The sequence below is a fragment of the Spermophilus citellus genome, assembly GCF_964194105.1.
Source record: "Spermophilus citellus genome assembly, chromosome: 12".
Classification (NCBI taxonomy): Eukaryota; Metazoa; Chordata; class Mammalia; order Rodentia; family Sciuridae; genus Spermophilus; species Spermophilus citellus.
Window position 1 is genome coordinate 15,994,353 of NC_138198.1, and position 27,760 is coordinate 16,022,112.

The 27,760-nt window shown below is 53.1% G+C and overlaps 1 protein-coding gene across 1 annotated transcript in view; it reads left to right on the forward strand.

Annotated features, from left to right (window-relative positions):
* The window catches only part of IMPA2 (inositol monophosphatase 2), a 43,380-nt gene that overhangs the window by 10,681 nt on the left and 4,939 nt on the right, over nt 1-27,760 (forward strand). The window contains exons 2-5 of the mRNA XM_081263444.1: nt 6,024-6,157; nt 12,859-12,963; nt 15,184-15,229; nt 17,416-17,524. Of these exons, the coding sequence (XP_081119570.1) occupies nt 6,024-6,157; nt 12,859-12,963; nt 15,184-15,229; nt 17,416-17,524 (394 nt within the window). The remainder of the gene's footprint in view (nt 1-6,023; nt 6,158-12,858; nt 12,964-15,183; nt 15,230-17,415; nt 17,525-27,760) is intronic.

Consider the following 27,760-nt stretch of genomic DNA (forward strand, 5'->3'; position numbering starts at 1 on the left):
GAGGAGGGATCCAGCAGGGGCATAGGAAGACAGGATGGGGACAAAATGCCCTTCCAGGAGTCGCATGCCCTGTCTGAAGCCCAGGATGGAACAAGGAGGCTCGGCCCTGGGCAGGAGAACCTGGGGTCACAGGGAAACCCGAGGTTGAGGGTTGAGACTGACCGAGGTCTGGAACTCAGTGATGGGTTGTGGGTCAGTGGCCTTGGGACGAGCTGTGATCTGAAGGGGCCTTGGAAGAAAGAGCTCCGCGTTTCTGTCTTGGCAGGAGGACCGTTTCACTCTTGCTGTGTGGCCCTAGGCAACCTGCTGACGAGTCTGCCTCAGTTTCTGCCCCCCTCTCGTGGGGCTGGGGTGGATCCCAGGCCCTACAGGTGTAAGCAAGTGCTCTGCTGTTGAGCTGTACCCCAGCCTGTTTCCTCATCTTGATCGTGAGCCTTCTTCTCCATGAAGTAGCGGGGATTAAATGAGTTGGTACGTGTGAACTCTCAGGATGGGGCCTGGGACACAGCACAGTCAGGATGAGCCTGGCCCTCTGGGGAGCACAGCTGCCCAGGGCAGGCCCAGGCCTGGTCCTAGGGCTTTTCTCCCTGTGGTGGTGTGATCAAGTGGATAAGGGACAGTGTGGTGGGGGTAGGAGAAAGCTGCAGAGGAGGACTGGCCAGAGGGCCTGCTACGTATGGCTGGACTGGGTGAGGAGTGACCCTGGCCCTGACCCAGGAGGTGGAGGTCCTTTAACACTGCAGAATTCCTGCTTAGTCTAGGGAAGTCTGGTCTCTTTGGGCCTTTAATTGATTGGGTTCCACCCACCCATGGGAGCCTGCTTTATTCTGCCCATTGAAATGCTGATCTCATCCGAAAATACCTTTGCAGAAGCCCTGGGAATAGTAGTGTCTGACCAGGTATCTGGGCACCCTGTAGCCCAGTCAGGTTGGCACATCAAGTGAATCATCACACCACACTCATGTGTGTTCAGGGCACATCGCAAGGGCCACGCCTGAGGAAGCAGCAACTTTCCAGACTGACAAGGCGAAGGTACAGTGCCCCCCTGGAGGTACCCTTTGGCTGAGCTGTTCCACATGCTGTAGAGGAAGGAACCTGAACCCCAGGGCAACGTTCTAGGCTGCGCAAGCTCCTCCGTAGTGACAGCGTGAAGATTGCCCAGGGCCAGGAGCACAGGACCACTATGGTGTGCGGGCAGGAGCAGGATCTCTGGCTAAACATGTTGGCCCTGGGTGTCTGGTGCTGCAGCCAAGGTGGGCCTCTCTTCTAGGCCTAGAATTCAGATGGAAGGCCCGTGTTTTATGAGCTAAATGTTTACCGAGTGCTGTTTGGAAGGAGACCCAGACCAGGCCTGCCAAGTGCACGCTGCATTAGTGAGTGGCTGAGGGCACCAGTGGACCCACAGCCCACACTGCCCATTGCCCCAGAGCAAGAAGGTCTTAACCTCCACAGCTGAGAGAGGTGTAGTCACTCCCCAGGGGTCACCATTGTCCCGCCCCTTCCCCGGGCTGGAGGGCAGGGCCCTGGGTGTGTGAAGTGCAGCCCTCCGGTTCTCTCCTTTCTCAGTGTAGGAAAGCTTAGGAAGCAAACCATTCTTTCAGCATCCTGTTAGGTTTGGGGTTTTGTCTGAGGTGTCACGTTTTGTCAGATCAGTGTTCTTTCAGAACTGGCGTGGTGACATGCCAGTCGAAAGTGGTTTGTGTGGCAGGACCAGGATTGAACCCAAGACCTCGCACACGCTGGGCAAGCGCTCTACCTCTGAGCCATGCCCCAGCCCTTTTTTATTTTTTATTTGGAGACAGGGTCTTGCTACGTTGCTGAGCCATGGGGAGGTGATGGGGCAGAGGTGCTGCCTGCCGCGGCCTTCCTGAAGCTCACACACAGCGGGATGTTCTAACAGAGCAGAAATGAGCAACTAAGCTCTGAAAAGCCACGACAGAACGTTGCTCCTCAAGTCTCATGTCTCCTGCCTTCGCAGGCCTGTGGCCAGGCCCTGTCCCTCTGGTGGGCACTCCTGGATTTCAGCAGCTGTCCCCAAGCCGCCCACTCACCCTGAGCACCTACCTCGCTGTCACACAGGAGCCGAGTGTGGTTTGGAAGCTTGGGGTTAGAGATGGCTCTGCAGATGCCCCTGTTGAAGGGTCTTCCTGGTTTGTCAGGGGGCATGGCGGGGGGTGCTGGCCTGGCCCGTGCAAGGCCCTGGTCCGTCCCCAGCATCGCCAGAAATAGTAAAGGAATGTGGTGTCTCTGGAGTCTGCAGCGTCGTGGCCACTAGTGTGGCCATCAGAAAATCCCTGTCTGCTCATTCAGCGGACACTCACGGAAACCCTCCATGTCTGTCCTGCATGACTGCACGTTCACCTGTGGGCCATGCACCCAAATGAGTAGACCCCAGGGATTCCTAGGTGACCATGCTCTGGCAGCCCCTGGGCTGGCTCATGCACTGCTGAGGTCTCCCTCTGGGCGAGCCAGGTTGGCAGGAGATGGCTCGTTGAGGGGGACGCTTCAACTAAGTTGAAAAAGAGGACAGTAGGCCTGGAAAGGCTGGCGCTGACCGTGGCCCTGGAAGGAGACTCTAGGGCGAAAGATGCCATGGGCAGGAGCATGGATGTGAGGTGCGGCGGCAGGTCATGGGGCCGGGTTGGAGGCTGATCCTCTGCCTGCCAGGCTCACAGGCATCAGCGACAGACGTCCGTCCAGTGAGTAGGAGGCAGGGTGCAGGTGGCTGTGCTTCCTGGGCCCCTCTCCTGGTTCTGAGGTGGTGGCATCTTTCTGCAGTGGCCATGGCTGCCCTGTCAGCGCCACACATCACAGACTTGGGGGGGGGGGAGCAGGGGACATAGGAACTGACTGCAATGTCCTCTGAGGGTGGGATTCAGTTTGCAGGTGTGGCCACTGTCCATCTGCTCTTGGGCAGCATTGAGCCCCTAGCCACACCCAGCAGCACAGGGGGCAGTGTGGACCCCCAGGCAACTCCACACCTGGCTACAACACGGGGGTTTTGTTCCCAAAAGGGAAAAGGGGGGGCCTGGGTAATCTGGGGTCAGTTCTCTCTGTCACAAGGCCAAGTCGAAAGCTGTCTGCCTGCAAGGGCTGACTTCCCCTGCCCAGCAGGGACGCTGCAGGGCAGCGTGTGTGCTGAGGTGTGGGAGCGCGTCATGGTGGGAGCTGGCGTGAGGGCCTGCAGCAGTTTCTGGCTGGCTCCAGAGGCAGGGCTCCCTGGTGAAGCCAGAAGATGTGGCTTTAGGCCTGTCGGGACTTTCTGTGTGTGTGCCGTGGTGCCAGGATGGAACCCAGGGGTGCTCTACCACTGAGCCACGTTTCCAGTCCTTTTTATTTTGTTTTGAGACAGGGTCTCACTAAGTTGCTTGAACTTTGGATCCTCCTTCCTTAGCCTCCAGAATTGCTGGGATGTCGGCGTGTGCCACTGCACCTGGCTACTTCAGAGTCTCTCATCCAGACAACAAGAAAGTCAACCACAGGGAGCAGACAGACGAAGGTTGTCAGTGTCCACGTAGACGTGGTGCAGGGACATGCGTGGCCCAGTTCACTCTTACTGTCTGATGTCTTTCATTCCTTCACCCATTGACTTCTGTGCACCCCCTCCACACCAGGCGCAGCTCCGGCTGCAAGGGGAAGAGCCCGCAGCAGAGACAGTCTGCTGGTGGAAGCTTCCAGTGCAGGGAGAGAAGCACAGTCAGCCCCCCACTCATAGGATGATGCAGCTGGGGCAGGTGGAGACAGAAGGCCAGCACAGACAGAATCCCTGGTGCCCTGTGGGAGTGGGACGAGATGAAGGGCCAGAAGGGAGCAGACCTGGCCTGGGCGGGGGCCGTGGTGCCCAACGATGCCCGCAGTCCCTCCTCTGACGTCCTTGCAGTGGCCCTGCTCTCTCTGCCTCTCCTAGTGCTGCCCATCCCACACGGAGCTAGGTGGGCATTGTTCCTCAACTCTTCGTTGCAAAAATAACAGTTGCTTATTATGGGATAGGTAGGATGTAGGCATCAGGAGGGAGGCTGGCACAGCTCTCTACAGTGGAGAGATCCATCTGTCTGAACCCTCAGGCCAGCTTCCGTAGAGCAGCTGCTGATGGCCATGGAATACGTGCCTGTGGCTTTGTGACCGCTTCCTGAAAGGACACACAGTCCAGGTGAATTGCCCGATGCCTGCCTGCCAAGTGACCATCCCAGCTCCTGGGCACCCTCCTCCCTGGGTGAGGGCTGCTCCACCCACTGCACCCAAGTGTGCTCCCAACACTGGTGTCCAGCAGAGCCTGTCAGAAATGTTGCTCTCCAGCCAGGCACCGTGGTGCTCATTCCTGATCCCCACAACTTGGGAGCCTGAGGCAGGAGGATCACAAGTTCAAGGACAGCCTTAGCAACTTAGCAAGAAGAGCCTGTCTCAAAAATAGTAAAGCGCTGGACAGGTAGCTCAGTAGTAGAGCTCCCCCGGGTTCAACCCTAGTACCTCAAAAAAAGAAATATGGATCTCAGACCTCAACCCATTTCAACAAGATCCCAGAAGCTCTGGTGCCAAATCCACTCAGACCACATCCTCTGGTTAGGGGCCTTTCTGACTACACACATGCACACACACACTCCTTCTGCAGAAGCAGGCCCCTCCCACACTGAATCACATCACCATACAGGATGCCAGCTGCGTGCCAAAGAGCCCGTGTGGACCAGCCCAGAATTCAAGGTTCCTGGAGAACCGCAGAGGCTATGAGAGTGTGAACTTTATCATCAAAGGATTGTGGCGATGCTTTTGGAAAGAGACTGCCATGTGCAAATTGGAGTGAGAAGGACAGGGTGCTGAGCAGGATGTTGCAATTGCCAGGTGTCAGAGGGTGGAGCTGCGGGGCGTAAGTGGTCCTTGGAATGTGGACTGTGTGCCTCTTGTACTTCCCATCACGTTCCAAATCCATTCTGTGCATCTGTTTAGCAACCAAGATTTGTACCTGTCAAGGCTCAGTATGGGACCAGCCAGCACTAGGAGGGCCTGCTGGGTGCTGTGGCCCTGGGGCCCTTCAAGGTCCCATTTGCCTGCCTGCTCCTCTCTAAGGCCTCTGCTCCAGTGTAGTCATCCATACATGGCCTGACCCCAGAAGGGCTCAGGAGGTGTGTGCAGGTGGCACGGGGTGGGCCAGGTGCTTGAGGCTGGACAGTTGGTGCTGCTTTTGAAAGAAATAAAGGATTTTTGAGTGGCAGCTGGAAAGCAGAGATCTCCTCATTAGGTGTCCTGCCTTCCTCATGATGAGGGCAACATGCAGTTGTGGACAGACAGAAGTGGAGAAGAAAGGTCTGGCCGGAAGCGAGGTCGTGATTTAGTCCCAGCTAGAGCCGACCTTCCTGCAGGGGCTGGGGATGGAGTCACTGCCTCTGGGGCTTCCTGTTCAGGTCTCCTGTGGGTCCCAGGAGCCTTTGGGAGATTCTGCCCCCCAGTACTCACCCCTGTATTTAGACAGGATGTGTTGGTGGCTGGATCCTGCGCCTGAGCCTCCCATCCCTCTGCATGTCTCTGTGAAGTGGGGACGTGGACTAGTGCAGGATAGCTGAGAGGTGGCTCTGCCCCCATAGCTGCAGGCCCCTGCTCCTCAGTGTGCACACGGGTGGTGTGGACTTGGGAACATGTGGCATCCTGTTTGCTTCATCAAGTGAGCTGGACAGGGAAGATTTCATTCAGGTCTCAGGGTAGAGTGCACAGGATTCTCAGGGCCACAGGTGTGCTCCACCCTCTTATTTTGGACAGGTCTGAGCTAACTTTCCTTTTTTGGAAACCATGTTTTTCCTTTCCTTCAAGGAAACCTTGTTTCACAGGTAGGAGAGACATGGAGAGGCAAGTCTGTCTTGTGAGAGGAGTCCTGGCTGGTGGCCCCAGGAGCCTGGGGATGCTGAGCCCCGAGGAGTCTGGGATAAGCGACCGGGTGGACCTGGCAGCACAGAGCTGGCCAGAGGGGCAGTGGTGGGGGAAGGGACGTGAGCTCTGGGTATAAGGTGCCACCTGCTGTTACATTCTCATTTCAGATCATCAGGAAAGCCTTGACGGAGGAGAAACGAGTCTCAACAAAAACATCAGCCGTGGATCTTGTGACAGAGACAGATCACCTCGTGGAAAATTTGATTATTTCTGAGTTGCGAAAGCGGTTTCCTTCCCACAGGTGAGCGTTTTCCTCGGGGGACACACCCGGCACACACAGCCAGGCCCATCCGGAGGTGCTGCTGACTGTCACTGCCCAGTGGACATGAAACCCCTGGCCACAGTCTGTCCTGGGCCCTGCGGAGCAGGGGAGTGAGCCCACCTGTTTTCCTGCTCGTCGCGGTAACCTCGTGTCCGCAGATCAAAGACAGAAGGTGCTACTCTTAAGCGCACATGCTTCTGCTCGGGAGGTGCCTGGCGCCTCCACTAAGCTACCCTTGTTTCCAGAGGCATGGCCAAGCCTGACCCAGAGAGTCCGGGAGCAGGGACATCCCTGGCAGCTGTGCCTACCCTGCCTCCAAAGGAGGACGGGACACAGCAGACATCAGCCACACAGGACCCGGTTCCATCGCCAGTGTATAGTGACACGGGTTCCCCTCACCCAGACCAAAGCACATGGGGACACGGGTGCTCTGTCCCCCAGGTCTTTGTAAGGACACAGTTCTCATGATGGCTAAAGAATTTAGCCCATAGTTTGCTTATATTCTTTGGGAGGAAGGTGCCGCAGCCACCAGCCAGCTACGTCTAGGACTGTATCAGTGTCACCCTGGAGGTTGCTGCGGCCTCAGTCGTGTGTCAGACAGGACGGCAAGGGCCGGCTCCTCCGTCCGGGAAGAGGTGTCGCCAGCAGGGCTGACATGGGCAGGGCCTTGTAAGGTCGCCCCCGGGGTGCCAGGCGGTGTAGCAGGTGCTGCGGGTTTGCTCTGCGGTCCTGGAAACATGGGAGCCCGCCGGGGGAGCCCGGGGAGTCCGCCATCGGTCTGCGCGAGCATGCGTTGCTGTGCACACAGGTGGACATGCGTCTCCATCTGCGGGGCCCCCGGACACTGAAGCCCCTCCGAGTGGAGGATGGTAGAGAGGGCGTGTGGGGCTCCCCGGAAGTGTCTCCATCAGACTCACCCAGCCTTAGTCGGGGTGAGTCGGATGCCTTCACTTGTCCAGGAACTGTGGGTCCCAAAGTGCAGTCCATGGTCAGCACTGCCCCGCACCCCCAAGGTCCCTTGCCACACCCTTCTTCCTGGGCTCTGAGGGCCAGTGCTGATGCTCAGTTTATTTCAAAAATTCAAATTAAGTAAAATGATTTTTAGCATATCTAAGAGGTTTTTTGTTTATTTTGTTTTGTTTTTGTACCAGGGATTGAACCCATGGGTACTCGGCCTCTTTGCCACATCCCCATTCCTTTTTATTTTTTATTTTGAGACAGGTCTCACTGAGTTGCTTAGGGCCTTGCTAAATTACAGACTGGCGCTGGCTTTGAACTTTGGATCCTCCTACCTCAGCGTCCCTAGTCACTGGGATTACAGGCATGTGCCACAGCACCACAAGATTTTTATTTTTATTTATTTATTTATTTTTTAGTTCTCGGGAGACACAACATCTTTGTTTGTATGTGGTGCTGAGGATCGAACCCGGGCTGCACACATGCCAGGCCAGCACACTACTACACTTGAGCCACATCCCCAGCCCTTTTTTTTTTTTTAAACCGAGGTTAAGACATGGCGCTCTATGTCCTCAGCTCTTTTGTTTTTATTTTGAGACACGGTCTCAGAGTTGTTGAGCCTGGCTTTGAACTTGCTATCCTTTTGCCTCAGCCTCCCAAGTTGCTGGGATTACAGGCATGTTCCACTGAACCCTGTAACTACGATTTTCTTTTAAATACCAGAGTAGCTGGGCATGGTGACACATGCCTGTAATCCCTGTGACTCAGGAGGCTGAGGTAGGAGGATCTGGAGTTTGAGGCAGTCTGAGCAACTTAATGAGACCCTGTCTCAAAATGAAAAATAAAAAGAGCTGAGGGTGTAACTCAGTGGTTCAGCACTGCCAGGTTCAATCCCACATAGTACAAACAAAAACAACAATAAAAATAACAAAATGCGAATTGAATTGTTTTAGACCATAGGCCAGTTGATATATTTGCAATGAGGGAAAACTGCATATTATAAGTAAGGTGTTGTTATTTTTCTGCTTTCAAGAACTTAAATAGGGCTAGGGATGTGGCTCAAGCGGTAGCGCGCTCGCCTTGCATGCGTGCGGCCCGGGTTCGATCCTCAGCACCACATACCAACAGGGATGTTGTGTCCGCCGAGAACTAAAAAATAAATATTAAAAATTCTCTCTCTCTCCCCCTCTCTCTCCTCTCTCACTCTCTCTTTAAAAAAAAAAAAAAAAAAAAAAAAAAGAACTTAAATAACATCCCTGAAGCAATATGGTAGTGTAAGGTTGCCTGTCATCCTTTCTTAGGAAGGACTGGCAGTCTGAGCTTTGATCCTTCCTCATTTCTAGTCTTTTGTGAAACATTATTGAAGATTTATTGCAACTTTCTTGTTTTTAATAAAATAAAAGAGAACCTGGAGGTTCCTGGAAGTTTTATCATTTTATTTGACTCATCTGTGAAATTTTGAAATCTTGGGTCCCTGACCTGGAAGACGAGTGCACACCCACTCAAAGAACAAGAAGGTTCCAACTCGCCTGTGCCCTCAGCCCCAGCAGCTCCGACCAGTCACTGCGCTTCTCAGGGCCCTGAATTCCTCACCTGTGAAGGAGGAACTGACCCAGGTTGTCCCTGAGGTGCGGTGGCACCCTTTGACACGCCGTGGTGATGGCAGAGGCAAGCCTGCAGAGCACAGCCAGGAAGCAGCTGGGTCTCTGGAGACACCGGTGACATTGACCTCGCTAGCAAATCTCAGGCTCGCCCTGGCTTTGTCGGGACCCCTGAGCCTGCTTTTGGTCTGTGATTTGGGGTGAGAGCCAAGCATGGCTGCTTTGCAGACATACTTTTTGTTGGTTGGGCTTTTTGTTCTTTTTCAGGACTGGGATTGAACCCAGGACCTGGTGCTTGCTATGCAAGTGTAGCTCCTTTGAGATATCCGGTAGCCACGTGGACCTGTTACTGGTGATAACACTGCTGTAACTGCGACGTCGTCCCCTCCTGAGAGCTGGTTCAAAGTCACCAGGTGGGTGGCTCAAGTGGAGGAAGAAAATGGAGGCTCAGACTGCCCTGGCTGGCCAGCACCTTCTTTGCCTCTTGCAGGGGCGTGCACCCTGAGCTCTGCAGAGTCCCAGCATAGTGCCATGTCCACTGAAGGCACGTGTCAGGCAGAACGACTGATAGTCCTCCACCTGGAGAAGACGGATCCCCACCACCAGCAGCTGGACGTCACTTCCTGTCGTTCCCATATGCTCTACCCTGGGCTCTCATGTTATCCCTGGGTCAGAGCAGAACCAGGCTGCAGCTTGAGAAGATGTGGTTGAGGAGCATCGGTTAGCTCTGCAGTGGATGGAGACCATGTTGACCCTCCTGTCACAGAGGGACACTCTGGAGGAGCCAGGGAACAAGACACTCTTAGAAGCACTCAGCTGTCAAAATCACAAGGAAGGTTTTGTTATGGCTATTGGAAAAAGCAGGCCAGTATTTAAACTGGGCTGCAGCAATTGTGGCTGTAATTGTAACTAGCCTTCCAACGCTGCTTGGTGCTCCTCTCCTGTCTGTCAGACTGGCTTTCCAGAGGGTCTCTGAGCTCCCTAAGTGAAGTCACGTGCATTGGTTCTGTTACATGGAGGTCCTGGCGGCTTCTAAGAAGGTGTCTCATGTCACATATCTGTCGAGAGCAGACTCTCCCAAGTCCTGCAGAGAGTGGTAGAACGTTTTTTCCCATTCCATAGACATTTGCTTTTATGAAGAAAGTCAGGGTTAAGTAAACAAAATTCCACTTCTTCCCCCACCTGCTGTGGCTGCCATGGAAGTATTCTGGTGCCTTCAAAGATGGGATGCAGCCATTGTTGCTATCAGCACTAGGAGCCGAAGCCAGGCTGCTGCACCCCTCCTGGGAGGCCAGTAGGGAGGCGAGGGGGCTTACGAGTAGAGTGGACAACAGGTGGGCAGAGGGGGACTCGAGGGCCGAATGATTGACTCCTGGAAAAGCCCAGGGCTCAGGTGGGTACCTCTAGTGCTCCATCAAGTGCAGAGTGGAGCATGATTAGCAGGCATGTAGTGGGCCCCGGCTGGGGTTCTATACATGGGCTTGCAAGGGGACAGACAGGCCTCCTGGTGTCCTGAGATGTGCAGGGTGCCCAGGGCTGCCCAGGCAGTTCGATGCAGGGCGGACACTGTTGTACGTAGACATGCACGCCCTCCTTCAGGGGCCATCAGTTTCCTCTCCAGTCTCCTACTTGAGATCAACTTGGAAAGAAAAAGAAGCCGGCACCCTCCCACTTCCTGGGAACTTGTGTATGTGAGTCTTTCCTGCTCCCTCTTCTCTTGAGCCACGTCTCTGTTGCTTTTGTCACCCTCCGTCACCCTTGAGCCCAGTTTAAGTTTTAGCATTCACTCCTTGTATTTTTAGGGTGTGGACCATTTTCTTTATAACCATAATTATAAGCCACTCCAGGAAAGGAAAATCACGCAGCAGCAGCAGCAGGAGTCTTTGACTGAGGGAGGTGGCAGAGTGGATGCCACCTACACAGTCCCTGCCTGAGATCCTTCTTGGCTCTGCTCCTGCCTGTTCCCTTCGCTCAGGCATGCAGGCTCCTGCACCAGCCCCACCCTGCCATCGTTCCATCTAGACCTGTCTGGGGATACCAGTCCCTGGCCATGGGCTCTGGTGGGTGCACCCACACCTGGGCCAGAGGCAGTGGCAGGATGGGAGGGCTCACCTCCCAGGTAGAGGGGCACGTGATGCCCACGGGAAGCACGGAGCCCGAGCCCCAGGGGAAGACCATGCCAGCTGCGTTACCCAGCTTGGTGTTCATGTCCCCATGCCTTGCCTGCTCACTGCGGATTTCCCCAGAGGCCCAGAGGGATGGTGGACACAGCCAGCTGAGGTGACGTGTGTGTCCACGGGTTACTGTCAGATGCTCTATACAAAGGGGGCCAGGGTGCAGTGTGTACAGAGCATGAACTTGGTGCCTGTGAAAGGGTGATGCCAGCCCTGGAGCTGCAGGGGCCTGGAACATTGCAGTGCGTGTGGACAGAAGTGATGTGAGAACACAGGCAGGTTGCCCTTGTCTCAGGCGCTGCCGCTGAGCACAGCCCTGGCAGACGCGGGCTCTGTTGGCATCACTTACTGTGACGGTTGCTGTGTCTACCGAGCACTTGAAACGCTGCTGGTGAGAACTGAATTAAAGAATGGAATTTTTTTTTTTTTTTTTTTAGTGGTGCTTCATACCTGGTAAGTAAGTGCTCTACCAGGAGCCACATCCCTGCCCTTTAATTTTAATTTAAATTCAAACAGCCCCCTGTGGTGAATGACTGGCGACTGGGTGGAGCAGCCACTAATGGCATCCTGTGCATCTTGTCTGCAAGCTCACTGTGGCCAGACCTTAGGGCACAGGTTCCTTGGGGAAAGTGACTTCCTCCAGGGCCCAGCAGCCTGCTGGGCAGAGCACCAGATGCCAGCAGTCCATGAGAAGCTTCTGACTCCTTTTCTCTCTTTGTAAAAATGTTTTGTCGGCAACGCTCCTTCTCTGATGGTGAGGTGGACAAGGCCTGAGAACCTACTAGAAAACAGCAGGGCTCTGCATTTCCATACAGACCCAGTGTGTGCTGGTGGCTGCCTTGACCGCAGCCTGGCACCAGGGCCCCGCCCTCAGCGCACTTGGACAGTCTGGACATGCCCCTGCATGCCCAGTGCCAGGCTGCCTCGTGTGCAGCGGGACACCTCTGGGAGCTTCAGGAAGTGCCAGAGGCTGTGCCGTGAGGCAGACCCCCGCTGTAGGAAGGTCACCGCGGGGAGGGTGGACAGAGGGGAGCAGGAAGGGTGAGGACTTCTTGGTGTCTGGACCGAGCAGCTGGGTGCCATTGGAGAAAGCCGAGTTCCTTTTGGTGCCCGTTGACCCTGAGGTCTCGATTTTCCTGTTGGGTTCCTTCCCTTGTGAGGACAGCTTAGGGGCCTCATTTACAGAGGATCTCAGTACCCCGGCCCGCTGCAGGAGGCTGGAGCAGGAGGCTGGAGCAGGCGGCCATGTCCCTGAAGAAGGAGTATTGGAGGGCACTTGGAGTAGGGGGGACCTTGCTGGGCACCTCACAACAGCAGGCAACGGGTGTCCTGGTAACCACACCCTTGCCAGCCCCACTTGCTTTCTGGAGGCCAGGGAGGGGAGAGTGGGGAAGGTGTCTGGGTGAACCAGGAGGTGCAGGCCTGCGGAGCTGGATGGCAAGGACGGTTGTCACCTGTGCCCCAAGGCACAGCAATGCCAGAAGGAAAGCGGCACCTGGAGGCCTGGGCCCGGCCCTGCAGGCCAGTGCCTCTCAGTCTCCCATCTCCCGCACAGGCCTGCTCTTTCTGGACTCAAGTGAACACGGTTGAGCGTCTGCTGTGGGAGGCCTGACGCCAGGTCCTCACTGTCAGCAGGTCTGCTGGGCTCTTGACAGCTCCCCTGCTGAGGTCAGTCTGGTGGTGTCTGGTGTGTGATTTGCAGCGCTGGGCCCTGAACACAAGCTCTGCTACTGAGCCTCACCCCCTGACCCTCACCCCAGCCCTGTTGCTCTCAGTCCCACTGAGTCAGCAACTGACCGGTCTTTTAAAGGCTCTGCCTCCATTTGACCCTGAAAAACCCTCATGAAATCGAAGGAGCCCTCTTTCTAATAACAGAACTGGAAGCAGTCTGACGCCTGTCCCCTGGCCTTTTTGGCGCATTTTCTCAGGCTGTGTTCCCCAACCGCAGGTTCATTGCAGAAGAAGCCACAGCCTCTGGGGCCAAGTGTGTGCTCACCCCGAGCCCGACGTGGATCATCGACCCCATTGATGGCACCTGCAACTTCGTGCACAGGTGAGTGCGACTGGGAGCACCCCCACAGGGCTCTGCTTCCTCGGAGGACCTGTCTTCAGTAGCAGGCTTTTGAAGTCGGGGTATGTGGACAGACCTACGAGGGTTCATAGTCTCATAAAGGTTATTATCAAACCCTGAAAAACTTAAAAAGGTTTTCCATTTGTGAGACACTTGCAGAATATAGGTAAGGAATTCTTGTTTTTAAAATGTTGTGTTTGAATCAAAAGGAGCTCAGTAGAGGAAAGGGAGGTGGGAGGGGAAGTGCTGGGAATGGTACTGGCTGGCTAAATTATATTATTATATTGTGTGTATGTACAAATGTGTACTACAAATCCTATCTTATGCACAACTATAGTGCACCAATTAAAAATGTGGAAAAAAAGTGTTTGCCAGGTATAGTGGTATACACTTGTAATACCAGTGCCTCAGGAGGCCAAGGCAGAGGATCTCAAATTCAAGGCCAGCCTCAGGAACTTGGCAAGACCCTGTCTCATAATAAAAATGGGAATATAGCTCAGTGTTAGAGCGCTTGCCTAGCATGTCTGAGGCCCCGGATTTAATTCCCAGTACTAAAAAAAATAAAAGTTTTATTTAATGTTGGCTGACTTTGCAAAGTGCCACTTAAAAGCAGGTGGGTAGAAGACAGAGCCACCCAGCAACTTTCAAGCTGAGGTGCAGAGAGTGGCACACGCTGACGAGATTTGAGTCACCTTCAGGACAGGAGCAGAGCTCAGGTTACAGAAAGCAGGAGATTCTGGGAGGTTGGGAGCCCAGGGGAGGTGGGGCAGGGAACAGAGCTGTAGGACTGGGGAGGTGACAGGTGCAACCTTGGGAGCTCCCTGACGTGGCGGTTGTGGGCCCTGTGCTGCTTATCAGGGTCAGTACAAGTGGCCAATGACCCAATGTTATGGAGCGTGGTGTGGCTTCTGCAGAGGCCGGTCTCCCACTGGGTGGTGCCTGGAGCCCCTGGAGAGACTCCCGTTCCACAGGTTGGGCCAGTCCTGAGCTCACGGGCCACACCTGGGCTCTGGGCCACAGTTGGGCTCTGTTGGAAGCATGGGCAGAGCCAGGCCACGGGGCGCCTGGCTACTGGTGCTACCCCAGGTTGCCGCCGCAGTGTTTATACGTAGCGTCCCTCTGAGCACCATGGCAAGCATGACTGCTTTCCAGATGGGGTTACCTCCAGAGCTCAGTCACCCAGACAGGGTCACCCTCTTCCTGTCCATGGAGTCATGCTGCCTGGTGCCATTGGGCTGTCATATCAACTCAAGCGTGGCCCCTGCAAGAGTCCCCACCTGGGTGTCGCACCCAGCAGAGCCTCGTTAGTCCTGACCAACTTGTCATTCAAGGTGCTTGTGAGGGATGCAGTGGCTAAGCCCTGTCTGTCGTGAGGGGTGGACCCTGGTGGCCCTGTGCTCTCCAGGGCTTCCCTCTGCATCCTGCAGGGGGACCTGGGGCCAGAGAGGCAGCTGAAAAGAGGCTCTCATGTTGGTCTGGCAATTCCAGAACCCCAGGACCGTAGCTGGAGCAGTCATAGTGACCAGGTAGTGGCCAGCATGGCCTTTTAGTCAGGCAGCAGGAGGAGTTGCTCATGTGTACCTGCAAGTTTGTACTGGCCTTTCCCCGCTCCTTCTATGTCTAAGCTCTGGGAACTCCAACATCACATCAAGGAGGGATTATCTGAGCAGCAGCAACAGAATCGCCAAGTAAGACTGCAGACGCACTGTGACAGAAATGTCCCTCTACCTCTGTGGCTCACCCACCATGAACTGAGGGGGACACAGTTAGGGTGTTACTGGTATTAAAAAGTAGCCTATGGCCTCCTCGTGGAGGCTGCCACCCAGGGCCCATGATGTCACCTCCTGGGACCTCTGCACCTCACTGGGAATGGGGGCTGGCCTTTGGGAGGTCTCTGCTTCTCTTTAGGTCCCTGAGAACCAGAGGCTGATTGTTGAAGGCCTGGTGGCTGTGTGTTCATAGGGCTGCTGGCTCGCCTGCTTCATGACAATCTCCTCCAAGGTCAGCTGTCCTACAACACGGCCAGCTAAATCCGTTTTTCTTGGCAGCAGTTAGTGAAATTTTGAGAAGTTGTTTTTAAAAACCTAAGTCCAGCCAGAGTGTGGAGAGGGCCTGTGTGCAGGGGAGCCGCCTGGCCCTGGGGCTTCAGCACCTGGGGCTGGTGCTCCCGATCGGTGCGTAAACCCTCTGTTTTCTCTGTAGGTTCCCCACTGTGGCCGTCAGCATCGGGTTTGCCGTCCACCAAGAGGTACGAGGCCCCAGCCCTGGTCTCCACTTCTGCAGTCCTGCCTCTTGCCATGTGCCTCAGGCATGATTAGTGAATCCGAGTGTGTGTGTCCAGACCTCAGGAAAGAAACGAGCACTGACCATGGCGGTGGGTGCATTTGGGTCTCTGTATCCCTCGCCGCTGCAGGTGGCCGGCCCGTGCTTCCACCCAGGTCCTTTTGTGGAAGGAGATATTCTGAAGCAGATGATCCAAGCGAGTGTCTGTTTGACCCCCAGAGCGTGTGACCTAGTCACAAGCCAAGAGGAGCTCCTATTTTTGGACAAGGTTTTGGATCTCAGTATTCTGTTACTTCTTCCTTCTCTTCCCCTGGCTACTAGTATGAGAGCGTGGCTCTTTCAGGGTTCCCAGAGACCTTCTGAACTAAGCAGTGTCAGGAGACCTGCCGGAGAGGCCTGGGTCGCACTTCAGCCTTTGGTAACGGGTTTAGGCGGCAGCGCTGTGGGAGCCTTACTTTCCGGTAGTTAATTATTTGAACAGGGCTGGGAACCAAAGCCTTTTCCTCATCTCCTATTAGAAGGTGTTCTTCTCAGTGTCAACACGGCTGCCCAGCAAACAGAAGTTTGCATACACCTCGGACACCTAAGTTGGAGATCAGTGAGGATTTGAATGGGGGAATTGGATAGTTCCCGGGTTTCTCTGGTCAGTGTCATCACTGAGACCAGCGAATGTGGAGGCCTAGCAGCACCACAAGGGTTAGGGCTCATGGCCTCCAGGTTGCCAGCAAGTTGAGAGCAGGCTGCTGGAAGGAGGTCATGTCCAGGAGGATGACCAGGTCCTCTGCCCATCTAGGTCTGCTGATTGGTCCTGTGTCCCTGTGGACAGCAGGAGGTGCCTGCTGGTAGTGATAGCTCCTGAAAAGGGGAACCGCTCCTCCATTCCTGAGCATGCCAGGACATTTCCCTGGGTCTTGGGGCCTGCCACAGGCTGGTCTTCACCAGCACCTTTCGAGGCTTACCCTGTTAAAGCCAGTGCAGGAGGCTGGGCAGGGAGGGTCACTGGGAAGCTGCAGGCTGTCTGCAGGCACTAGCAGACTGGTCCCTTTGCTGTAGGGTGGGACCCTTCCATGTGGTTGAATCACCCCAGTGCCAGCCAAGACCATCCTCAGGCATCTGATCTGGAGCTTTCCATGTTCCAGAGAGATGTGAATGTGGCTCACCCTAGACCGAGTGTGTGTGTGTGTGTGTGTGTGTCTGTTTGTGGGGGGGGGGGTGTTGACCCATATGCTGACTGCAGGCAGAGGGAGGAGACAGGTGTGTGGGGTCCCATCACGGGCCACACTGGCCTCTCCTCTGTGCCATTTCTTGCTGGGAGGCTGTTGGTCCTCACTTTAAGGATGCTGCTGCTATTTGTGTTCTGCCCGCTCAAAGACGGGTCCCTCTGGACAGTGACTTGTCTTTCTGTGGCTGCCCTGGCCTCTGTGTTCTGTTGGCTCCATGGGAGTGTTCATGATTCTTCATGCATCAGCCACCTGGAGAGTTTCTGATGGTGTTTGATTAGAGTCACGGGTAGCGTTTTCCCCCCAGGAAAAAAGGCCTTTCTAGCCAGACCAGTGGCATGCTCCTGTAGTCCCAGCGACTCGGGAGGCTGAGGCGGCAGGGTGGCTGAGTCCAGGTTGGGCAACATAGCAAGACACTGTCTCCAGGACAAAAAAGGCCTTTGTAGAGAAAGAAGACTGCTCAATAAGCATTGGTTACTAATGCTCGGTTATGATAATTTTAATGTAGATTTATTACTTTTTAATTATTTTTTTGGCAGCATTGAGGATTGAACCCTAGGGCGCTCTACCACTGAGCTATATCTCCAGCCCTTTTATTTTATATTTTGAAACAAGGCCTTGCTAAGTTGCTGAGGTCTTGAACTTGTGATCCTCCTGCCTCAGCCTCCTCAGTCACTGGGATTGCAGGTGTGTGCCCCCGCACCCAGCCTATCGTAACATATTTTTAAGTGTAATTATTAAGAGAAGAGATACCTTTTTGCATCCAGGTCTGGTTTGAACTCCAGGTGCTGTTCTTCTCCTTTCCCTTGAGAAAGGTGACTCCTGTCCCCTCGCCGTTGCACTAGACTGAGCTCTAGAGCTGTCTTCGTCCTTAGATCTCTCTGACCTCCCAAGCCCTCATGTGCTTTCTTCCCGCCCCTGCACTCTGCAGCTGGAGTTCGGCGTGATCTACCACTGCACAGAGGAGCGGCTGTACACGGGCCAGAGGGGCCGGGGCGCCTTCTGCAATGGTCAGCAGCTCCGGGTCTCCAGGGAGACAGGTAGGCTTCGTGCTACTCGCCTCTAGCTTCTCCTGGAAAGTGCCCAAAGCCACCGTCATGTGACAGGGTGCAGATCTCCTGTTGAGAGCTCCACCTCCTTAGGGACATTGTGTTCCTGATGGAACTGGAAATGGAGCCTGTTCTATGTCTCAAGGTTTGCTGGTGTGGCCAGGAAATTTAATAGTCTCGTTTGTCTTGTGCTCAGATCTGTTATCTTTAAGACTAAAAGAAGCCCAGTGGCTGCTTCCCAGTTGGTTTCTGGGACTGGGTGAGGGGTTGGGGCCCAGGGAAGTAGAGCATCCAGACATGCCTGATGGTCCTCGGGTCCTGCCGTGTCCCCAGAGGCCTGCTGTGGCTCCCTGGGTGTGGAACAGTAGCCGTGGTGTGGAAAGCAGGTCCACGTCTCTGGGAAGGTGACCACCATGGGGACAAGTTGTGTGGGTCAGGATGTTGCCAAGAACCTTAGACCTCCACTGTGACGTGGCTTGCTCTTGTTACTTAAAGCAGAACCTTGTGGACCCCCCAGTGGGGTCCCTGCAGAAAGGGCTACCAGCCCCTTAAGCCACCTACAACTGCGTGGCCCGCCTGCCCTTCACAGACAGTTCAGGTCTCCAGGTCTCTCCAGTCACATGTCAGTCACACCAGGGACGCTTCACTGCACATAGAACAGTCTGTAGGGGACACAATGATGCCAGGCAGAGGAAAGGGTTAGGAAGAGAAGCAGCTAGATGAGAAAAAGGCTTTGGTTAACGTGTGTGTGTGTGTGTGTGTGTGTGTGTGTGTGTGTGTACACATATATATCATATATTTTGTTTTATTTGGGGGAGGCACCAGGGATTGAACTCAGGGGCCCTTGAACACTGAGCCACATCCCCAGCCCTCTTTTGTATTTTATTTAGAGGCAGGGTCTCACTGAGTTGCTTAGCTCCTCACTTTTACTGAGTCTGGCTTTGAACTTGTGATCCTCCTCCCTCAGCTCCCAAGCTGCTGGGATGTGCATCTATATTTATCACAATTATTCATATATTAGTTGTGTAAGTTGATGGTTCTCAGTGTGACATTTTCGTATGTTACACACTGTACTTTGGTCATGTCCACCCTTTCTTCTGCCCTCCTTTACCATCCCCTTCCCTAAAAGCCCCTCTGGGAAGACTAAAAGATCCTGTGTGGTGGCACATGCCTGTAATTCCAATGGCTCGGGAGGCTGAGGCAGGAGGATCACAAGTTCAAAGCCAGCCTCAGCAATTTAGCAAGATCTTGTCTTAGAATTTAAAAAGGGAGTAGGGCTGGAGATGTAATTCAGTGGCAAAGAAATTGCATGCCTGAGGCTCTGGGTTCAATCCCCAGTGACTGACACGCACACACACACTCACACTCTCTATCTCTCTCTCTCTCTCTCTCTCACACACACACACACATACACACACACACACACACACACACACACACACACGCACGCACAGTAGCAAGCACAGCTCCTGCTCATGCCTAACTTCCATGTTTCAGAGGCTGGACATTCAGAGACTGGGTCTCCCAGCCCCAACTGCTGGTTTCCACTTGCTGACTCTGGCCTCAGTCAGAAAGCACAGTGGTCTCCCTTCTGAGGTCTGCCTGCCTCCCTTATAGCCTCCCTTCTGTGCCCATTGCTGGCCTCTCTTCAGACTTCCTTCCTTCACACCCTTCGCCTCTACTTTTCCTCCGTCTCCCTCCCTGGCTGACACCTGTGTGCCTAGGGGGCCTCAGAGGTGACTGTGGGTGGGGGCAGGGTGAGCAGGGGTACAGCTGCCTGCTGGCTGCTCCCTGCTGGGCAAGGATTGTCCCTCTCCTGTGTGACCACCTTGGCGGTTGCCAAAGATGTCCCCAGGTCCTATGCAGGCCCAGGGCAGAAGGAAGGGACAGCCTCAGAGGGGGCCCTACAGGACCAGCTGGCCGGTCTGTGCCCCCCGACTCCAGGGCAGACCCGGGCAGCTGGAACCTTTCTCTGCCTCTCCTCCTGGAGTGTTTTGCTGGACTATGTCCAGAGCGCTGGCATTAATTTCAGCTGTGCACACAGGTGGCACCCGCTTGGGCCTCACTGCAGCTCAGTGGCCAGGAAGCGTGTTAACGTGTGTGGGTGAACTTTGCTCTACATTTCATCTGATTACCGCACTAACCTCTGCCCACACTTGCCTACTTCCTGGCCAGCCGCCCACATCTCTCAGTCCCGTCCTGACTGCATGTCCTGGGGGCTTTCAGATCCAAGTCCTGGCTCCCCTAAGTGGCCCCAGGGCTGCACGTGGTCTGGTTTCCACTGTACTCAGCCTGCAGTCACCTGGTAACAGCAGAGGAGACAGCTGCTGTCCCCACAGAGGTCCTTGCTCACACAGGAATCTCTGAATCACTTGCCTGCCAAAGCTCAGTTGTGAACTATAAAGTCCAGTGTGTCACTTTCGGCCCTGGCCTCCGTCTCCCCAGCAGGATGCAGTGACTCCTGGGCAGCACGCTTGTCAGGCTCCATGCAGACCTGGCCTCAGGTCCTGACTCTGCTCCTGCTGGGCTGGGCCTAGGGTGAATCAGGTGACCTCCTAGCACCTCAGTCCTCCTGCTGAAGGTGCAGATGCCCAGGGAGGAGTGGTGACCGCAAGGACTAAATCCAGCTAGGCACAGAAGCACCCAGGAGTGCTGCAGGGTGGTGCACGCCTGTCGTCCCAGCGGCTGGGGGGGCTGAGGCAGGAGGGTCACAAGGCCAGCCCTGGGGGTCTAGCTCAGTGGTAGAGCACCCCTGGGTTTAATCCTCAGTAACCGTGAAAACAAAACTGAAAAACCACCCAGCACAGGACTTGCATAGCATTCCAGACAAGAGCTGCTGCCAAATAAGGACCTGAACCTCTCCCAAGACCATCAGCTGCGCCCTGGGTAGAATTAGTCAGACACACACACACACACACAAAACACACCGCTCACCTGTCTGCTCTTCTGCCCTCCCCTCCACCTTTCTGGAATGTCTTCAATCTCACAGATTTAAAAACAAAATGGCACCAGTGGAGTTCAAGGGTTGGACACAGGCCAGTGTTTTACTAGCAGCTTCTCCTTCCAGCTCCACCCCACTGAGTCGCAGAGGTGTACACAGGAGATAGGTACACCTTGGAACCGCCCCCCATCTTTACCCCCAGCCCTGCCCCACCACAGCCCGGCACTCCCTGACCCCTGAGTGTCCAGCGCCCTCTCACCAGGGCCTTAGAGGATCTTTGAAGCACACTGACTGCTCTCTGCAGTCCACGGGCAGAGCCAGGGGGGCTGAGTGGGGGAGCTCTTGTCCAGCACACACGGGGCCCTGGGTCTCCAGCTGTCAACAGCAGAGGCATGCTAGCATTCCTCCCTGCCAGAAATGAGTCATTGTTAAAATTGTTCACAGTCCTGACAGGGTTCAAATGTTAAACTTAACTCCTCTCTCTCTCTCCTGCCATGCTGACCCCTAGCTCGTAGGGACACTAGGGCGATAAAATTAATAACATTACACCCCCATGGTACACATGTGTGTTTCAGAATAACAGTGCTAGCCCTGCTGTGGATGAATGGTTATCGAAATATTTTTGGGTTTGTCACTTTGCTTTGTCCTCTGTCCTCCACGGATCTACCGGGAGGATGCAGTTAGGTTCCTGTGGGAATTGCTGAGGCAATCCTCTGGGAGCCCTTGAGTTCATCCACCAATTGAGCAATATTGTAAACCCCCCACCCACCCACCCACCCCACAAAAAAAATTCAAGCTTTTAAGTGAAATTGGAATTTGGGAAAACTTGTGTCTACCACCTTGAGCAGGACACCTTCTCAACAGTTAAAGGCTTCCAAGAAGAGAGGTAAAATGAATGAATGTGACATTTTTAGCATTTAATGGTGAAGTATGTCAACATTTGGAAGAACTGATAATCTCAGTGAACCCATTTTCCAAATGATCAATGTGTGATGTTACAGCAAGATCCTTCCTGGTCCAGAGACCCACTTACAGTACCAGGCAAGGCTGGCTATGGCTGGGTGGCAGAGCCCTTGCAGGCCCTGCGATCCTTCTGCAGCATAGCCATCCATACACCACGACCACCAAACCCCAAAAAGACAAGTACTAGGCAGCCCAAAGGATGTCACCATAACTAGGTGCCAAGACGTCCACTGTGTGCACATCTGTGATCCCAGCTATTTGGGAAGCTAAGGCAGGGGGATTGCAAGTTCAAGGCCACCAACTTAGATCCTGTGTTAACAAAATCTTTAAAAAGGGGCTGGGGATGTGGCTCAATGTCAGAGTACCTCCGGGTTCCCTCCCCGGTATAAAAAAGAAGATTCTCAATTATCTGAAAAGACAATTAGAATGCTCCTTCCTTTTCCAACTCCATAGCTGTATAAGGCCAGGTTTTCTTCACACACCAACCATATATCACCACAGCTTGAGTAAAAGGCAGATAGGAGAATCCATTTGTCTTCTATTTAGCCAGACATACCAAGAGTCAGGAAAAAAAGCGAAACAAAGATACTCTCCTAATTATTTTTTTTGCAAACTATGGTTATTTTCCATAAAAAAAAAAAACATATTATTCATGTGACAATGTAACATGTACTTCATTTTTAAAATAAGTTAATAAATATTTCAACATTTTCTTATTTTAATTTCTAACACACAAACATCCAGAGTGAGCTCAGGGTTTTTCGGCCACCTTCTCAGGAGTGACACTCGGTGAGCCCTGGGTCAGAGCCTGGGAAGTGCCGCAACACAGGAGCACCTCAACAACCCAGGCTGGGACGTAAAGGACAGGCTCAAGGCTGGTGGAGTGTACAGTCCTGTTCACTGGGACCAGGACCCATTGGTGCCAGGTCCTGGTGTCACACGCAGAGCACAAGCCAGGTGGGAGGAGCAGGGCTGTCACTGAGAGGGAAAGGGCAGCATTTAAAAAACATACTGGAACACTAGGAGAAGGCACAGTCTGCAAGCTCAACTCCAAAGAGAATGGATTAGGTACAAAAGATAAAAATGTTAACATAAAGGAATTATTAGGACAAAAATATAAACCTGTAATAAGCCAAAAAATTATACCAGAGCAAAGAATACAGAAACAAAATAGCTGCTAATTTAAAAGACACTTGAAGTAAACACGGGGAGGATGAGCTGCTTCATTTTCCTCAGTGGAGAGCTCTGGGAGCGGAGTGCAGGGTGAAGGGCAGGGCACAGGGCCCTCTGGGCCCTCTGAGTACCTTGCTTTTATAGCCTCGACATTGGAACACTTGTGCTTTTTATAGAAGTATCAGATTCTTTAAAAAAAAAAAAAAAAGAAATCAGATTCTTTAAAAGTAGCCCCTCTAAGTTAGAAACAACACAAGACAAACACGTCTCATGAGGTTTCCTGGTGACCTTGTCGCTCCCAGGTCTGCCTTTCTGGTGACAAAATCCAGCCCACCCTTTCCTGGCCCGGGTGTCTAGAGTGGTCTCTGCTGTCGGCCAGTGAGCCACTGTTGCAAGATCTGAAGCCAGTTTGATTTTCTTTCCAGGGACTTCAGTTTTTTGCTGGGATGCTTAGCGCTTCTCTTTTGCTTTAGAGTACAGTAGCCTGTTGGGGTAAAGTTCAGCGATACTGCTTCATCAGGTTTTTTTTGTTTTGTTTTGTTTTGTTTTTTCTTGTGGTGTTTTTTTGGTACTGAGGATTGAATTCAGGGGCACTTGGACCACTGAGCCACACCGCCAGCCCTATTTTGTGTTTTATTTAGAAATAGGGTCTGAGTTGCTTAGTGCCTCACTTTTGCTGGGGCTGGCCTCCACCTCCAGAGTTGCTAGAACCACAGGCATAGGCCACCCTGCCTGGCTTTTTCCTATATTCTGTATTTATTTTACATACAGATACTTCTGTTTTGTGGACAACTCTTTCTCTCATTCTTTTATTGACTTAGAGATATTATTCTGCTCCTTATTCTTTCTTTTCTTAAAATCGTGTGTGAGATTCAGCCATGATTCTTTCAGTTACTTATTTTTCCTTGGAATCTGTAGCTGTGCTTCAGGCTTGGGGACTGGGGCGGGGCGGGGCTGGAGATGGGCGGGGCTGGGGCAGGGCTTCAGAAGGGGCGGGAGACTGGCTGGGGTGGGCGCACCAAGGTTTCTGGCTCTAGCGCTCCCTCTGCTGCTGTTTCTGCTGCACAGTGGAGAGGCTGGCCTGGTCCTGTGGTCTTCTTGGCTCCCTTCTCCCTCTGGGTCTTCTCTTCCTTTCCTCCGTTACTCTTGTCCTTGTGACTCTGGAATGAGCTCCTGTGAGTGTGTGCTCAGTGCTGAGCCTGCCTGGCCACGGAGCCCTGAGAAGTCTGTCAGGAGAGACCACAGGATCCATCCTCTTCACATCTGCCCACCACCAGGGCCCTGGCCCTGGCTGTGCCCAGCCCCTCTCGTGGTGGCCCATGTGGCTTCCAGGAAGTGGCTGCTGTGATTTCCAGGTTCTCCTGTCCCTGGGTCCGTTGGACACTTGATTCTTTCTCCACTTCCTTCTGTGCAGACCTGAGGCCACAGTCTGTAGCTGTGGGAGTTTTGCCTCGACCCACTTGGGATTGGGGTTTGGGTATACTTTGTGGGGATAGATTTGGTTGGGGGCGGGTGGTGGTGGTGGTGGTCTGTTTCTTTTGTTTAGTAGAGGACATGTAGAGTTTTGGTTTTGTTCTCCTGGTTGCTCTGTTTTTATGAGAGGGTATTTGGGGAGGTTAAACATTATGGGCAGTTACATAAGTTTCCAGTTCTGTTTTTCCCATTGTATTGGTCAATTTTTTTAACTGTGATAAAATACCTGAGATAAGTAACTTAAAAAGAGGAAATATTTGTCTTATCTCATGGCTTCAGAAGTTTCTTTCAGTCCTTGGTCACTTGGCCCCCTTACTTTGGGCATGTGGTGAGGCAGAGCATGATGACTGAAGTGTGTGGCAGAGGAAGCAGCGGGGAAGGGGCCAGAATCCCAATATCCCCCTCAGGCACGGCCCAGTGACCTCACTTCCTCCCACCAGTCCCACCTCCTATACACTGTCCCCTCCTGGTGACACCATAGGCTAGGGAGCCCGCCCTTAGCACATGGCCTTTAGGGGACATTGCAGATCCAACCAACAGCACTCGGGATTCTAAGCAGACTTGCCTTCCCCCCTCCCCAAATTACTTGGTTTTTTAAAAAAATTTATTTGGGCCAACATCAAACAACCGAAAAACCATTGTAAAGTGACCAGTGGTGTTTAGTACACCCACAGCGCTGTGTGGCTATCGCCTGTCAAAACTGGTCCACACCAAAGCTGGCGCCCAGCTTGCAGCCCCCAGCTCCCGCTCTGCTTGGGTCAGAGCTGAGGTGAGTGTCCATGTGAATAGGTCTTAGTGGCCTGCGGGGGGTCTGGAGGATTAGGATGTCTGCAGAGGGCACACGGGTTGTCCGGGTTGTCCGGAGCTGCGCGTCAGCAAGACCAGCTGGTGTCTCCCAGGAGAAGGTCCAGATCGCTGTCCCCGAGTGCTTCTCTCAGGTCTTCCTGTGCTTGGATCTGAAGTTTCTCCAAAGCCTGTGTGCTGGAGGTAGGCCTGGTGGGAGGTGGTTCCTGGGGATGCATCCCTGAAGGGGATACCGAGACCCTCAGCCCTTCCTCTCCCTCTGTGCTCCCCAGCTGCTGAGGTGAGCGGGCTTCTCTGTCATGTGCTGCTGCCATGATGTGCTGGCTCAGCACAGGCCCAAGCAACCTTGGACGAAAACTCTGAAGCCCTGAGCCAAGATATACCTTTCCTCCTTATGAGTGGATGATCCCAGGGTATCTTGTTATAGTGATGGAAGGAGGACTAACACAGTGTTCACACAGCTTTCCTCCACCTTTAAGGTGTGGAGCTTCTCGGACAACAGTAGTACTCTTGATACTCAGTGTTTTAAGTTGGTCGTGCTCAACAGAACAAGGGTTTTCAACCATCAAAAGTCACAAAATCTATTTTAATTCTAAAATATGTTTATTGAAAGAATATACAGAGGTGCCCTACTTCAAGACTGGTCCTGTGTTTTCTGCTGTTGCTAAATGTATATAACATAAGTTTGCCCTCTGGTCATTTCTAAGCCTGCTATGCATGGTATTAATTACATCCAGTGTTGTGTGTCCTTCACCTTGAGGTTTCCAGAATTTCTTACTCCAGACGGAAACATTGTACCCATTAAGCAACAGCTCCTTGTTTCCACCACCCAGAATCACAGAATAGTTTAATTTAATCTGTTTGTGTGTGTGTGTTTGTGTTTTAATAAGAGCTAACATATGGCCAATATAGGACGAAGGGTGATAAAGTACAAACATGGTAGGAATCGCGAGAAACTGGTCGTAAGATGACATCAAGGAGAGGGAATCGTGACACGTGGCCTTTTCTCCCTCGTGTCTGCAGGTGGCTCTGGGCTTCCTCTCACCACGTGCTGTGTAGCGGGAATAAGCAAGAGTGAGTCTGAGCTTTCAACAGACTTTACAGCTGGGTGGGCAAGCGGGCAGCACATGGTAGAGCATTTGCCTGGCATGTGGCAGGCCCTGGGTTTAATCCCTAGCACTGCAAAAAAAAAAAAAGAAAAAAAATGAGCAATCAGATAGAAGCTCTGAGCAAAATCCTGGCTAATTGCATACAAAAACATATTAAAAAGATAGTGCACCATGATCAAATGGGGTTCATCCCAGGGATGCAAGGTTGGTTCAACGTATGGAAATCAATAAATGTAATATGTCACATCAGTAGAATTAAATACAAGAATCATATGATCATCTCAATAGATGCTGAGAAAGCGTTCGATAAAATACAGCACCTCTTCATTTTCAAAGCACTAGAAAAACTAGGAATAGTAGGATCATACCTCAATGTTGTGAAAGCTATCTATACTAAGCCCCAGGCCCACATCATTCTAAATGGAGAAAAATTGGAAGCATTCCCTGTAGAAATTGGAACAAGACAGGAATATCCTCTTTTACCACTTCTATTTAACATACTTGTTGGAACTCTAGCCAGAACAATTAGAAGAAAGAAGTTAAAGAGATAGGAAAAGAAGAACTCAAACTATCACTATTTGCCAACAATGTAATTCTATATTTAGAAGATCCAAGAAATTCCACCAGAAAACTTCTATAACTAATAAATGAATTCAGCAAACTAGGAGAAATCCTTTATTTCACGGTATCTGATAGGACCCTGCATGGACTTCTGTGCCCCCTGCCCCTGGAGCTGCAGGGCTTCCTATAGGGCCTTCCCGTCCGGCAGGACTCCCTCCTGTTAGAAGCCTGGTGGTGGCAAGGCTCCTGGGAAACCTGGGGCTGTCTGTGGCAGAGGTGAGTAAACCCTTGCTGTCACAGCCCTGCTCTTGTGAAATCATCCCAGGCTCTTACTGGAAGTTCCTGCTCCTCCTGCCTCAGTCCTGCCTGGGGCCTCTGCCTGTCCAGGCTGGCCTGGTTACCCTGCCCTCTGAGCAGGGAGGCTGGGCAAGGCCCTGGCCCTGGGGTGTCACTTCCTACATACCCTAGGAACCAGGTGCTTCTCCCCCTGTGGAAAGGGCTTGCAGCTCCAGCTCCTGGGAGCACCGCAGTGTCCTCCTTCCTTGGTGTCTTCCCAGGGCCAGGAGAACACAGCCCAGAGTGCCCTGGTTTTGAGTCTCCTGTCTGGATCTTGCCCTCAGATGAGAGCGGAAGTTGGCTGCTTGGGGTCAGGTCACTACTGCTGTGACTTCTTTTCCCTCCATGGCTTCCAGTACCAATTCTTACCTCTTCCTGGCTAAAGTGACAAGCAGGCTATCTGATTCCCTACCCTCTTCTGCCTCTCCAGTCCGCTTTCTTTTTTTAATGGACTCTTATTTTAGTGTAGTTTTAGGTTCACAGCAGAATTGAGCAGAAGGTGCCAAGTTCCCTGGTGGCCTCTGCTCCCAGGCATGACATCCATCATCAGCATCCCCTGCCCGAGGGATACATTGGTCATAGTCAGTGAACCTACAATAGCTTTCATGAGCACCCTAAACCCAGGGTTTGCAGTACCACTCGCTCTCAGCGCACACTCTGTGGGTTTGGAAGAAGTCTGAGGACGTGTATTCAGCGTGTGGTGTTTTACAGAGGAGGTTTGCTGCCCTGACACCATCCAGGCATTGCCTGTTTAGCCTTGGCCTCATCTCCCACCCCGTCCCTAAACCTGGGGCAACCGCTCATCTTTTTTAATATCTCCACAGTTTCGCCCTCTCTAAGGTATCGTAGAGTTGGGATCATACACTA